The 14,730-nt window shown below is 47.6% G+C and overlaps 1 protein-coding gene across 1 annotated transcript in view; it reads left to right on the top strand.

Annotated features, from left to right (window-relative positions):
• Positions 1-620: 620 nt before the first annotated feature.
• LGMN (legumain) overlaps positions 621-14,730 on the top strand; it is a 41,185-nt gene continuing 27,075 nt past the window's right edge. Inside the window, exons 1-2 of the mRNA XM_029597831.1 lie at positions 621-770; positions 9,939-10,227. Coding sequence (XP_029453691.1) covers positions 10,093-10,227 — 135 coding nt within the window. The 5' untranslated portion in view covers positions 621-770; positions 9,939-10,092. The remainder of the gene's footprint in view (positions 771-9,938; positions 10,228-14,730) is intronic.

The following is a 14,730-nucleotide window of genomic DNA, read 5'->3' as shown; positions in this document are numbered from 1 at the left end:
CCGTCCCTGGATACCCTTCTCTAAAGTGTTGCCAGTACCAAAACAAACATTCTCAGGCCGTTTATCCAGACTCTTTCCGGGTATGCGTACACGTACAAGGCATCGGACCACCTTCCTTTAGTCGAAGCCTTTGCAGTTCACGTGACCTCTGCCAGCCATCACCTGCACCACCGCCCACTGTGACGTCATAATGGAAGCGAAGCAGGAAGGGCAAAATTCCACAAAACAAAGGATCCCATTGTTATTCATAAACGGCGTCAACGTTCTCTCTCTTTTTTTTTTTTTTTAGGATTAAAACTCCATCCTCTGGGGCCCTAAACTGACTATTTAGCCACTTTCTCATCTTTAAAATCCCATCCTGCAGTGAATGTCAATGAAGTTTTCTGTTGCATTCTATGCCGCCCCATCCCTTCCCTTGAAGCGTTTCCCACAGATGTCGGCAGGGCTTGGCTGTGTTGTAACGATCCTGCAGAAGTGGAACTGTGTCTTTCTGCCTCGGCAGTCAGGCATTTCCCAGCACTGGGTGTTTTTGGACAGAAATGACTCAGCACGATCAGGAGATGCAGCTACGTTTGCACCGGGCACCGCCGGACGGGCTGCGCCCACCCCATCTCACGCTGGGAGGGAAGCTGCCGATACCCAGCCCCCAGGCCGGCCCATGCCCGCCTCCTTCGGCGGCAGGGTACAAAGCGTCATAGCTACAATCAGGGTCGGATTTCCGGAGGAGATCGGCCGCCAGACAAGGAGAGACTGCCCGGCCGCAGGAGCAGGTAAGGGCAGCCAGGTATACCCGGGAGTCGGAGGTAGTGGCTGGAAAATATCCGCGGTTAACCGGTTCTCCCCCAGGAATCGGGCTTTCCCTGTTTCGTTATGAGAACAGCGGGGGCGCATACTATCCGGATCGGGGAGGGGGTCTTACTATCCGGATCGGGGAGGGGGTCTTACTATCCGGATCGGGGAGGGGTTCTTTGCAGCTTCCTAGAGACGGGATTTAAAATACAAGGAAATAAGGGGAGGAGAGCGTCGGGGATAATAGGAAAAAGTGAGGGGCTGGCACTGTCCCTGGAAAAAAAAACAATGTTTCCGTCTCTCATGCTTCCCGGGAGCTTAGCACATTGTCGTTCATAAGATTCTGTTTTAATATTCCATTTTTCCACACAATTAAAACGGTGTACAGTATAAATCATCCATCGTCACCTTACAACATAAAAGACAAGCATGACAAATAAATATAACAAAACTCCTGAGGTGCTAAACAAAAAAATCCTTCCTGGCCTTAAAAAAAAAAAAAATCTATCCTGATCTTCATAACCAGTAGTCTACAAATCAACTCTGGAATCAGTGTAAAGCCTGAGTAAAAAGTCCTGTTTTAACAGGCAGGTTTCCTGAATTTCAAATAATTCCAGAGCGGAGGAGCTTGGCATTTAATACGATGAGGTGGGACTCACAGTAGTTCTTGCTGAGAAGATTGGAAGCTTCCAATCGGTTTGTAAGAGAGGACAGGATTGGCTGGTTATAAAGGTTATAAAGACGATGGATCTTAAAAGTAATCCTACGCTGTATCGGCGTCAGACCTTCAAACCTAGAAATACCAAAAGCAACCTTGGCTGCCCCATTGTGGTGAAGTTGTATTCTCTTCAGAACAGCCCCAGTATATCCAACATATGGTGCATTGCAATAATCTATATGAGCTAATACATACGTTCTGACTACCCCAAAAAGGCTTTATGTTACACATTTCAGAGATTGAAGATTATTGTGATATTGATCAGATAAGGTTATTATGGGTTAATGTTATCGCTATATATACACTTTGAGTGACTTTGTGGCGAATGCATCCTATAGACTCAAAGGAAGCCGACATGAAAAGTTGAATACAGTTTCTAATTTTGTAGAAGAACACAGATAGATAATTAAGTAATACATATTGCGCATACAGCCCCTGAAGCAGCCCCCTGTAAGATGGCAAAACTCAGGCCAGAGTCAGGCAATTACTGGGCAACTTGTCTTCATAACAGTAAAGAATTTTAAGGACTTTTGGTTCTTATTTTGTTACCCAATCGTTGATTAAAACCATACAATGTCATCAGCATATAGATAAGAACTATATGCTAGATACTGAATCCGTGTTGAATAGGGTTGGCAACAATGCCGATCCCTAAGGGTCCCGTCCTGTCCGTACTCCTGGTCCCAGGTTACAGCTAAAGACCAACTGAGGGGCTGATGCAAAAAATTTGTGTAGAAAGTGGGCGCTGAACAGGCAGTGCCAGCTTTCTTAATGCGCCCCCAAGGGGGGTGTCATGCAATATTTAAATTAGGGGGTCGCGTAAGTAAGGAGTCTGCCGGTTAGGAAAACAGACACCGAGTTTATCATCATCTGTTTTCCTAAATGCCACACAGCCAGGGGGTTCAGGAAACAGATGCCTGTCATTGGAGCGTTTGTTTCCTGCACCTGACTGCCAGTGTTTTTTTTTTGGGGGGGGGGGGGGGGGTTTCTCTATTTCTTAACTTTATTTAGTTTCACTTTTCCTCCTACTTAATGGCACAACAATATTAAGTAGGAGGCAGTTCAGAAAAGCAGTTTTTTCTGCTTTTCTGTACTGGTTTAAGGAGCGCTCAGTAATTAACGCCTGCTCCAGGCAGGCGTTAATTACTGAGCGCTAGACGCACATTCTTTTTTTGCATCTGGAGTGAATACTAATAGCCTCAGTCACATGCATTTGCATGTGATTAGCGCTATTAGACTCACTCCGAGTTGAATAGGCGCTAATCCCCTTATTGCATTAGGGGATTCATTAGTGGCTCTTCAATCCCCCGACTGCTGGTTATACAGTGCACTCGGCCCCTGAATTAGGAAGTCACCAGACAGACCCCAAATCCCTCTCTACCAGCTTCCATAGGCTGGCACGTGCGCTCTGATGCCTCTAGAACACAAACAAGCCTTGTTGGAGGAAGAGGTTTATGTACAGCGGACCTATGTGCGCTCCATCCATGGCATCTCTGCCCGCTTTAATTATTTTCGTGTTCCTCCTGATTGCACAGGGGCTGAGAACCGCCAGATGTAGTAGCAGGAGGAGGTTTTCTTTTAACAGGAAACGTCTAATGTAGAACACAATGGGACAGAATTTTTTCTTTTTTTTTTTCTCTTGGGAGGGAAGGGTGATAAAAGAGTCCAATGTGTTGCAGGGGAACATCTGTCTTTAAAACAGAAATGCAAATGTAAGGGTGGGGAGTGTGTGTTTTGTGCGCTATTGTTTGTAAACAGTCCATGAGTGTAACATGAGAAGTGCCACAGGGAGTCGGACCAAAAGTCTGAGAGTGGCCAATGCGAGTCACAAGTACCCAGCAGATCCCAAAAGGTAGAGCCGGTCCCTGTTGCGATGGCTTTCCCAAGTCCACCTGGCTAATGTGTTATGGACTTTCCTCCAGGAGCTTTTCCAAACCTCTTTTAAACCCCCACCATGCCTGTCTAGTCGCCTTGACCACATTCTCTGGCAACAGATTCCACAGCTTGATTGTTGCTTTGAGTGACAAAAATACTTTCTGTGATTTGTTTTAAATCTGCCACCTGCTAGTTTCATGGCGCTCCCACTAGTACTTTTGGAAAAGTAAATAACCATTCCCCAGGAATTTGCTCTACCCACTCATGATTTTATCAACCTCCATCATAGCCCCTCTGTCTTGTCTTCTCCAAGCTGAAGAACCCAAGCCTGTTTAGCCCTCCCTTTATAAGGGAGCTGTACCATCCCCTTTATCATTTTTATCACCCTTCTCTGTTCTTTTTCTAGTTCTGCTTTGTCAGTCTTGAGGTGGGGGTGACCAGAGCTGCCACACGGTGCTCGAGGTGCGGTCGCACCGTGGATCGTTAAGAGAAACTTTACGACGTTCTCCATTTTTATTCTCCATTCCTTTTGAATCATTCTATTCGCTGTGGCACAATGAAATAAGTGACTTGTTGGAATTCCTGCACATTTTTCTGCTGAAGCCTTTTGTTGACCTTTGGACTGTTTGAAAGGGCGGGGAGTTAATCAGAAGCATTTCCCCGTTCGTGTTTCGGCATCGAGTCATAAAACCCAAGAGAGAACTAGGCCATGTTCTGAGACGGCAGAATTAGGTCAGGCCGCAGGGGTGAAGTCACGGGGTTCAGAAGCTTGCTTCCTTCTTAGCCATAAATTGCAGCCTGTGGTAAGGAAGAGGACGAGGTTTATTTATTCTAAAAGGGGAGTGCTATTGGCCTCCCTTTCTTTCCGGACTCTGCTTGTTCACAGAGACGCCGATGCAATAAGCTGCGCTAAAGCTGCCGCGGGTTTTTGTGCGTACGTGCGTGGGTTAATGCCCGCGGTTTTCCTGCGCTAGCCTTGACGCGTGTATGTAATGTCTTCAGCACGGGAAAAACGCGCGCATAAACCCACGGCTGGTTTAGCGTGAGTGCATGCAAATTTGGCAATTAACTATTCTTGGGCTATGCAGGGAGCCGCACAGCAGTTAGTGTGGGGTTTTTTGGGCTCCTGGATCAGGGCAGGTGTTTAAGTTAAAGCCCCTATCTGGAGACCGGTTTACTCCGCGTGGATTTTCTGCGTGCATCTCATTTGCATATGTGCTCTTTTTAATTACATCCCGCAGAGGCGCCCGCTTGTGCTGCGCGCGCTAAAAAGGGATCCGCACACCTAGCGCCGATTTCACCGCGGGTCTTATCACATCAGCCCCAGCTTGCTTTGCTCGATCGTTACGGGGGTCACTCGGTGATGCATTCTGATCCCCCGGTTTCCTCCTTGCCTCACTTGCCAGCGATCGGCGAGTGCTTCGCCCGGTTCAGGTGACTCGGCTTCTCGTGTGCAGAGGTTTTGAGGGAAGCGAGCCACAAACGTATCTACGGCGTGTTCTGGACGCCTTTTCTATTTCTTTGTTTCCTGAGCCGTATTGCGCACTCTGCGGCAGTCACCGAGGCTCGGAGAGCAGGTGTGAAGCAGGGGTCACCGCCACCTTTCCGTGGCCTCCCGCTTCCTTCCGTGCCAACAGGCCGCGTTTTCAGCTTGACCAAAATATGCAAACGAATGGGTGCCCTCCCTCCAGGCTGCATCTGATGAAAGCAGCCTCTTAGGGTCTCCTGCTAAGCAGACTGCCCGCGCCTTCTCCGTTAGAGTTAGCGTGCCGTGCCCGGCGCCGTACGTTTAATGGTAAATCACCTTCAGGGTAGTAGCCTCGGGGGAAGACTTTGATTCGGTGATTCCACTGATGGGCACAACTAGCAAAGTATTCCCTGTCTCTTTCCATGTCCTCCCTGACGAAGGCGTCCGTGTTTTTGGCTTCTGGGTGCCCACCCTTTATCCGGATCCCGGGCAGGCTTCGTGGGTGCTGCTGACGTTGCACAAACCAGCGCAGAGGAGGGGGGGATGACGACACCGTTTTTTGTTTTGAAGAAGATTTAAATCTACATCTGTAATCCTGACAACAAGGAGGCCTTAGAAATTTAGACCCAAACTAAGAACTGAAACGGCCCCAAGTACCGGGCTAGTTCTGTTTTGTAGAGTGGGGGAGGGGGGGCTTCGAGTGCTCCGCGGCTCTCCCGGTGTGTCCCTGTGCCCGAGAGCTGACTGAGGTGGGTTGGTCTTATTCCGGCTTCATCTTGTGTTCTCCGGAAGTAGCTGACAAAAGATAGGAGTTAGGGGGATAAAAAGAATGCACCTTTTTATGTACATTTCGTCTCCAGTTCTTCAAAATCTTCCTGCTGAGGGTAATTTTTTTTTTTTTTTTAGATGTTTAAGCCATGACGGTTCTTCAGCTTTATCCCTGTGCTGCTAAAACAGGATTTTGCTGAGCAGTGCAACAGGTGCTTGGATATTTTTCAGTTCTTAAGTTTTTTAATGTTAACGACTGCATTTCTCTAGCTGTTGAAATAATACACCCAATTGTTTAGCCTTCATTCACACCTCCCTTTCCGTAGACGGGGCCTGCTCTTGGGTGACGCAGAATCCTTCGGGGGGGGGGGGGGGGTGGTATCCTTCTTCCTCGGCACTTAATCGCCTCTTCTCGCTCTGCTTGCTCCGGTGCCCCTTGAGGAGGGAGAACCAGAGGCTCCTGTGCCACTGTGCCTGGCGTCGTAGAGAATTCGTCGATTTTAGTATCTGCTGCTAAAAGGAAAGATCGTCCTGTTTGTGCTGTTTCTCTGGCAGAGAGGGGGGTGCCAGCATGGCCATTTGGCCAGGGCCTACAATGTTGAAGGGGCTTATATTTGTTGGGCAAAATTAAAAAAAAAAAAAAAAAAAGCTAAATATATCTATTTCTAACATGTATAAATAAAAATTTCAATTGTAATTGAAGAATTTGCTAACAAATAAAGCTTGTAAAGCCTTCTTAAATAAATAGAAATTATTTGGGAAATGTAGAAAACGATTTCTCTCATTAAATGTCACATCAGAGCCTTACATAGGGGCCTACTTTTTCTTAGCTGGCACGGGCCTGATTCCTGCTCTCTCTGGCCCTGAGGGGCCGGGATCCCTCTCCTAATCCCATGCCTGTGTTTAGGACGAGGGTTTTTTTTCCCCCTTTCTGGTCAGCGTTGCCACGTCTTCTCCCCCAGCTGGTGGCCCAGTTTCGCACAGTGAGGTGACAGTGACAGTGAAGAGGAAGGGTCCGTGCTGGCTGCAGAGCTGGGCCTGTTTTACATCCTGAGATCTAGTTTGCTTTAATAAGGGGTCGTAGCAGGGACAGCAGGGCCCCAACTCCACCCACATTTCCAGGCCAGTTTTTTTTTTTTTTTTTACATTACCTTTACAGTTTGTCATTGGGTCTTACATACATTCTTCGCATAAATTACCGAGTATAATTACTCATTCCCAGTCAAAATAAATACTCGATGCTAAAAATTCCGACCTAGTGGTAAAGGAGCACATGACTAATAGAAAAGTCAGTACTGAGTGGCTATTCTGTACCGCACGGAGAGAAGATCATCGGGCACCAAGAGCGAGGGCTGTTTTGTTAAATAACCCCCCCCCCCACAAGAAAGCTGACCCAGGCTCAGCAGTGCCCACATGAGATGGCAGGTTGGAGCTGCTGAGCCTTTGTCGCTTATTTTTGTGGGGGCAGGGAGACGAGAGGGAGGGAAGCTGAAGGGCTAGGAGGAGGCGTGGGGAGAGATGGATGGTGTTGAAGAGGGGAGGAGATGGAGATAGGGAGAGAGCTGCAGGCCTGGATTTTCTAATAGGCACACAGGGCCTGTGCCTAGAGTGGCAAAATTCGGGGGGAGGGGCAGTTCTATAATGAGGCAGGGTGAGGAGGCAGAAATTTTAATGCCCCTCTCAGAACGCCACAGTGGTGCCGCCTCACCCTGCCTGCCCCTGTCGCAGCTGCTGACCCAGGCCGGCGATGGCAGAAAAGAGGAGGGTCACTGCTGCTGGAGGCCAGACTGGTGTCATGGAGGAGGGGGGGGGCGGGGCAAGGAGGCGCCATTTTGCCCCTCGCCTCAGGCGGCAGACTGCCTTGAGCCTCCCCTGGGGGCAGCAGGAGATTTATTGCCTCCCAGTTCTGCTGAACCTCACTGCTTCTTGCCCCAACCCCCTCTTCCATTGCAGAGAACAGGAAGGGAGGGACAGAGCTGAGAAAAACTGCTCTTCTCCCTATTCCAGCCCTTCCCCTCCTATCCTGTGCAGGAAACGGGAGGAGGAGGGAGGTGAGGCCACAGCAGGAAGCCAAGAAGTGTCACCCTGCCCCCCTCCTCCTTTCATTCCTGGATTTAAGAGGAGGGGGGTGAGCCTGGGGCAGAACCAGGAAGGCCGGGCCTTAGATGTTCTGGTCTCTTGTCTGAAGGGAGGGGAGGGGGGGGACAGCGCAATTCTAAATCCGGCACTGGAGAGGTGCGATTGCTGAAAGAGGTGGGGGTGTTGAAGAAGAAGGGGCGTCTGGAGAGAGAGAAGAGAGGTCTGGCTCTGCAGCCCTAAGGTAATATGCTGCCACGCTGGGCCTGCCGTGCCTTGCCTCTTGTGTGGGGTGGGGGGCAGGAGAGAGAAGAAAAAGTCCAGAGGAGGAGTGTGGAGCAGGGGCAAGGAGGTGGAGGTGAAGGGAGGAAGGATGGAGAGAGACACACGGTGGCTGGGAGCGGAGAGGCCTCCCCTCTAACTCACTCTGGTATCTTCCCTCCCTCTCCCAACAAACCTGGTTCCTTCCCTCCACCCCACCCCACACTGATCCTCTGTTCACTCTCTCCTTGCCCCCTCTGGATCCCCTCGCTCAGCGGCTCATGTCGTCATTTTGAAACCGAGAAGAGCCCCCTCCGTGGTGTCCTCGGGGGGGGGGGGGGGGGGGAGTCCCCACCGCCTCCCCTGCTGAGGGCGGGCCGAGTGGTGCCTGCAGGGGAGGACGGAGGACGCCAGCAGGAGCTGGTGAGTGAGGGCTGTGCCATTCCCTGCCACCAATGTCTTCGTTTTCTGGGGCAGAAGGGAAAGAGAGAGGGGGAAACGCCAGTGCTCGCCAGCTGAAAGTCTGGGAGGGCCATGGCCCCTGTACAACCCCCTCCCCCCCATTACAATGCCCATGGGTCATCACATCCTGCTGAGATAAAGAGCAACTTCACTGTTACGGGCAATTTGGAGTAATTCTGATTTGGTCCTGGAAATGCAAGTTTGGGGGAAGCAATCTCCTCTACAAACAGACCTGGATCTATTTTTAAAATTGGGGGGGGGGGGGGGGGGGGCTTTATCATCTTGTGGCTGTGGCAAATGCATTTGAAAACCAAGCCCAGCCTATTTGGTGCATGGGTGTGAGTGACCCCTGGGCTGGTAGCCCCGGACAGAGGTTCCAGAGACCCAGATCTGAAATAGTTATTGATGGTGCACATCCCTGTCTGATCCGATATCTTAATATCCAGGATTCCCTGGGCAGGGCAGGGGAGAAGGTAATCCTTCCGGGCCCTGTGCATTGCAATGAATTATATCATCAGGCATACAGCAGTGATGAGTGATCTCTCTATAGTAGGAAACGCACTGGAAGCTGATTTGGTTTCCAACGCTCATTTTACTGAACTGGTATGCAATGATGAGATGACCTTTACAGTTATACTTGTCATGTTTGGATGTTACAATCAAGTTTCTTAATACGTTTGTGACCTTTTCAGGTCTTTAATTTTATTAATAGACGTAAAAGCCAATTATCCAAGTTCTTGAAATGTGTCTCCTCTCTCCTTTTCGCATGGTAAGGGGCCGTTGTAAGCCTCCCTCCCATAAAGTTAATGATTTAAACGCCCAGTCGGTCACGGGCATCTCCTATCTCCCTTTCTGCTCGTAGTATCAGGCGATGCCCTTGCTCTTCTCGTCTCCCAAGATCTCCAACAGATGCACGTGAGCCCTTGTAGGGGTCCACTCAAATGCCTTTTATTCTGCCCCCCCCCCTTTCTCTCTCCTCCTTTGGATGCAGATGATCCCCCCCCCCCCAAGTTCCTTACCAGAGAAGGGAACCTTTCCCGTTTTGGAAGCCAAAACCAAAATACCGAGACCCAAGTTAATGGGAATCCAGAAAAAATTAAGTCCTCTTACAGATGAATCCAGGAGGGTGGCAAGAACTCCCAGCTCAATAAAGGAAAACGCTCAGACTCCATGTCTCTCCCCAGAGGCCTTGCCCCTTCAGCACAGGTCAAACAGATGGGAGAGCCATGGAACGCTTCCCTTAGGAAGGGCAGCAAGAATGGTGCTCAGGGGTCATACATCAGAGGGAGCCGCCACTTTCTGTCTCCCGCATGGGGGAGTTAAACCAGCCACACTATCATGCGTTCTCCCCAACCAAGGAGGTCTCTACATGTGTTTTATAGACTGGGATCAAAAATAATTTAATTAATATAATGTTTGCAAAGTATCAAGAGATTTATTTCCTTTTGTTGCTTTCTAGTTGTTTTGTTCCTTAGTCGTTTTGTATCCATCTAAATAACTTCTGATTTTTTTTTGTCTCAGGTAAGAGCGGCAGCCGGCTTCTGCCCGGCACGGTCTCTGCTTTTTGGGATTCAGAGCTCGCGGTGCTTGGTACATTCGCTGCTCCCGGATAGGCTGCCCGTCCCGTTTCCCCACCCCTCCATTTCAGCAGCAGCTTTGGGGAAGAACGCCAGCAATGTTCACGCAGACGCTGCTGCTCGGCCTGCTACTGGGGATCAGCACGGCCCATCTGGAGGATACTGAAGATGGAGGCAAGCACTGGGTGCTTCTGGTAGCTGGCTCGAATGGCTGGTACAACTACAGGCATCAGGTGAGACGCCGGGTACCCCTGTCCCACACTGTACAGATAGTTAGGTAGGTACCGCACGAGATGGGGCAGCCTAGCAATTTCTTAACTGTACTTGATGGTAATTTTAGAACATAACTTGCTACACTGGGTCAGAACAAAGGTCCATCAAGCCCGGTTTCCTGTTTTCAACAATGGCCAATACAGGGCAGAAGTTGCAACTCCATCCGTCCCCAGTGATTCTAGTTTAAACCCCCCCCCCCCCCCTCAGTAGATGCTTACCGATGGGGACACAGTATTCCTGATGTTGTAGTGGATGATCATCTAGTGAGGTTCAATATTAGGACACAAGAGATGAAGGTTCAATTCTAAGGCGAGGGTCCTAGACTTCAGGAAAACTAACTTTCTCAGAATGGGGAAGTACCTCAAGGAGTCATTAGCTGGATGAGGAAGTAGAAGGGCAGTGGGCAAAACTAAAAGTAGATATTATAAGGACAACTAATCTTTTTGATAGGAATGTAAATAAAGTGAAGAGGAAAAAGAGACAGTCCTAGTTTTATAAAGAAGTAGCTGCAAAGGAAAGGCAAGGGAGAAAAAGCATTCATAAGCTGCAAGAGATTACAGACAGGAGACAATATCTGGAAAAATTAAGAGAAGCTGGGAAAGTAATCAGGAATGTGAAAATTAAAATAGAAGAAAAGAATAGAAAATACAGTAAAACAGGGGAACAAGACTTCTTTTTTTTTTTTTTTTTAAGAATATGCTAGTGATGGAAGGAAGTGCAAAAGTGGCATTGTGAGACTCAGAGGTGAAGGGGAGGAATAGGTAGAGGATGACGAAGAAAAACCAAAATTGATTAATAAATATTTCTATTTGGTGTTCACTGTGGAAGGGCCTGGAGCAGGTCCACATAAAACAAACACAAATAAGATTACAAGTGAGGTAAACCTCAATCAATTTTCAGAACGGTATGTTCATGAGGAGCTAACTAAACTTAAAATAGATAAGGCAATGGGGCCAGATGGGAGACATCCAAGGGTACGAAGGGAACTTAGATGTCCTGGCAGCTCCGCTGGTGACCTTTTCAGTGCTTCTTTAAAGTCTGGAGTGTCCCGGAGGACTGGACAAGGACAGATATGTTTCCTGTTCATAAAAGTGGAAGTAAGGAGGAGGCTGGGAACTACAGGCCAGTTAGTCTGACCCCTGAGGTGAGAAAATTAATGTAATCGCTGGTAGAACAGAGGAGAGTGCAGTTTCTGGAATCCAATGGATTGCAAGATCTGAAGCAGCAGGGATTTACCACAGGTAAATCGTGTGAGACAAATCTGGTCAATTTCTTTGATTGGGTGACCAGAGAGTTGGATCAATGGAGAGTGGTAGACCTAGTAGTGTACTTGGATTTCAGCAAGAACTTTGACACAGTTCTGCCCAGAAGACTTATAAATAAATTGTACACCCTTGGTGTGGATCCTAGAATGAGTGACTGGGTTACAAACTGGCTGAGTGGGAGGCGACAAAGGGAAGTGTTAAATGGAGTTTTCTGATTTTTGTTAGCTTCCCTAATTTCTTTTAGCACTGCATTGTCTGTTAGTTCATTCTGGCCAGGTGGATGGTAATACACCCCCATTACTATTTTATTCCCTTTTTCACCTGGGATTTCTATCCATAAGGATTCAACGCTGCATTTTGTTTCCTGCAGAGCTTTTATCCTGTTTGACTCAATGCTCTCTTTAACATATAGTGCCACCCCTTCACCAATTTGATCCATTCTATCATTTTGATATAATTTGTACCCTGGTATTACAGTGTCCCAATGATTATCCTCCTTCCACCAGGTCTCTGAGAAGTCAATTATATCTAGTGCTATATAATCTAACTCTCCCATCTTATTTTTTTAGACTTTTAGCATTTGTATACAGACATTTCAAAGTATGTTTTTGTTTGTATTAACAACTTGTTCATCAGTTGACGGGGTAATTTGGAATCTTTCTGCACTTTACTTAAATACCAAAGTGGACCAGGTGTCTTTATTGCAACCTCTCTACTGGGATGCCCTGTTTTCCCTGTTCTATTGGTATCCTTCAAAGATGCATCATTACGAGCCATGCGCTTCTGAATGACTGTCAGCTTTCCCCCATCTTCTATCTCCTTTTTAAAGGTTAGTGCCAGCAGCCTGGTTCCACTCTGGTTAAGGTGAAGCCCATTCCACTGGCATAGGCTCTTCCTTCCCCAGAATTTCCTCACTCCTTAAATCTAAAGCTCCCTTCCCTGCACCATTGTCTCATCCACGTATTGAGACTCTGTAGCTCTGCCTGCCTCTGGGATCCTGCATGTGGATCAGGGAGCGTGTTTGGATCTCAGCTTTCTACCTAAAACCCTAAATTTGGCTTCCAGAACCTCCCTCCTGCACTTTCCTATGTCGTGGGTACTCGCATGTACCAAGACAGCCGGCTCCTCCCCAGCACTATCTAAAATCCTCTCTATGTGATGCTTGAGGTCCACCACCTCTGCCCAAGGCAGGCAAGTTACCAAGTGATCCTCGTGCCCACCAGCCAGCCAGCTATCAACCTTCCTAATAATCAAATCACCAACTATTTTATTTATTTATTTATTTAGCATTTGTTTATATACCGAGGTACAGCTGACATAGCCTTCACTCCGGTTTACATTATAACAAACCAGTTACATTTAAATTCATAACAGTGTGACACAGATTGAATCAGAACATTAACTTAATAAAAGTCAATAAATACATTGAACAATAGATATGAGTGTATGCAACACTTGAAGTTGACGGTTGAAACCGTTAATGAGAAAAAAGGTTTCTGCGAGACAGGACGAATGTCAGAAGGAGGGGATTGCTGGCATAAAAAGGAACGTGAAGGTGGATATGAAAAAGAATTATGTTCAGTTGTCATTGGGTGAGCAGCCATTGTAAGACTGTGAGAGTAGCCAATCTTTAACTACGACTGTCCTAAAACTTCCCTCCTGGGCACGTGCTCCTGGATGCCTATCCTTGCTGCGAGCGGCTGCTACATCATCTTCAGGGCAGGTCCTATCTACAGGATTGCTTCCTGTCTCACCATGGTGCTGCTCTCCTTCCAGGTGACCTTTCTTCTCCAAGGCAGCGCTGGCACTGCCAGATTGGAAATGGGACTGCTCTATGTGCCTGAAGGTCTCCTCTCTATACATCTCTGTCTCCCTTAGCTCCTCCAGGTGTGCAACCCTAGCCTCCGGAGATCAGACTCATTCTCTGAGAGCTAGGAGCTCTTTGCACCTACTGCGTGCACTTACACAACCTCTCGCCAGCTGGGAGACAATCATACACGTGGCACTCGGTGCAAAAGACTGGAAAGCCGCCTCCTTGCTGCTGGACTACTGTCTCCATCTTAATTTTGTTGATTTGTTATCAAATTAAAATTTCTAAGACGGTAGGGTTATAAAGCTAATCAAAAGTACTTTGTCTATTGATTTATTTTATATTTATCAATGACCCTCGAAATACTACAATTAATCTTATATCTACATACTTACTTTATTGAATCTTGTTTTGACTTAAATTCCTTCAGTAGATCAATAAAAAGATCTACTGTAAGAAATCTGAAAGTACATTTTATAGTAAGTGGTTTTAAGGCACAAATGCCATGAGATGCACATTTCCAGTCCACTTCTGTTGCGAGAGTTGCAGGGCCTCTAGAAGTTGGGGCTGTAGTGTTCGAAGCCTGGATCACTCGCTGTGACCTCTGGAGTCCTCTCCCGGGGGCTGCTGGGAACAGTATGCAGATGAGCCTTCTGGTCCTCTTCTGCTGCAAGAGATGTGGGGCTGAAGAGGACCGAAGGGCTCATCTGCACACTGTTCCCAACAGCCCCCGGGAGAGGACTCCAGAAGTCAGCGTGAGCGTTGAAGGTTTCAGGCGCCATTGGTTAAACATGCAGCACAGATGGCAATTGTGCAGATGTTTTGCCGACTTTTTGAGGGCTTCCACTGGTTGCGATGAAGGTGTAGCTGTTTATGGGGAGACTGCACTGTGCAAATGAAACACCATGAGGCTGATTATTTAAAAAAAAAAAAAAAAAAAAATCCAAGTGTCTAACTTTAAGCTCCTAAATTACTGTAGGTGCCTAAGTTAGACCCCTGCACTTAAATGCAGGGCTGCCATTAATGTCCCTAGATTTAGGTGCCCCCGGCTGAAAATCAGTGCAAAGTGTTTAACTTTTGTTTACTCCTCCACTTCTTAGGATCTTGAGTTTAGGGGCCCTGTGAATGTATGAACCTAAATTTAGGGAGGGCTTTTAACAGTAGAGATTATCGGTGATCAAAATATTCCTTGACATGCATCTAATCTACTGAAAGTTAGGGTTTTCTCCCCCCTTACTTAAAAAAAACAAAACAAAACTACAAAGCAGTCTGGATTCCACACTTTTGCCGTATGTTAAATCTGCCCCCATTAGGTACAATGGCTCTCCGCTTCAATTGAGGGGGGAGGAGAAGTCAAGCCCCTGACGTTTATGGTCTGGGGTAACTGA

This window comes from Rhinatrema bivittatum, chromosome 4, assembly GCF_901001135.1.
Source record: "Rhinatrema bivittatum chromosome 4, aRhiBiv1.1, whole genome shotgun sequence".
In the NCBI taxonomy this organism is placed as follows: Eukaryota; Metazoa; Chordata; class Amphibia; order Gymnophiona; family Rhinatrematidae; genus Rhinatrema; species Rhinatrema bivittatum.
The sequence above is the reverse complement of the archived record's forward strand: the minus strand, read 5'-3'. Positions and strand labels throughout refer to the sequence as shown.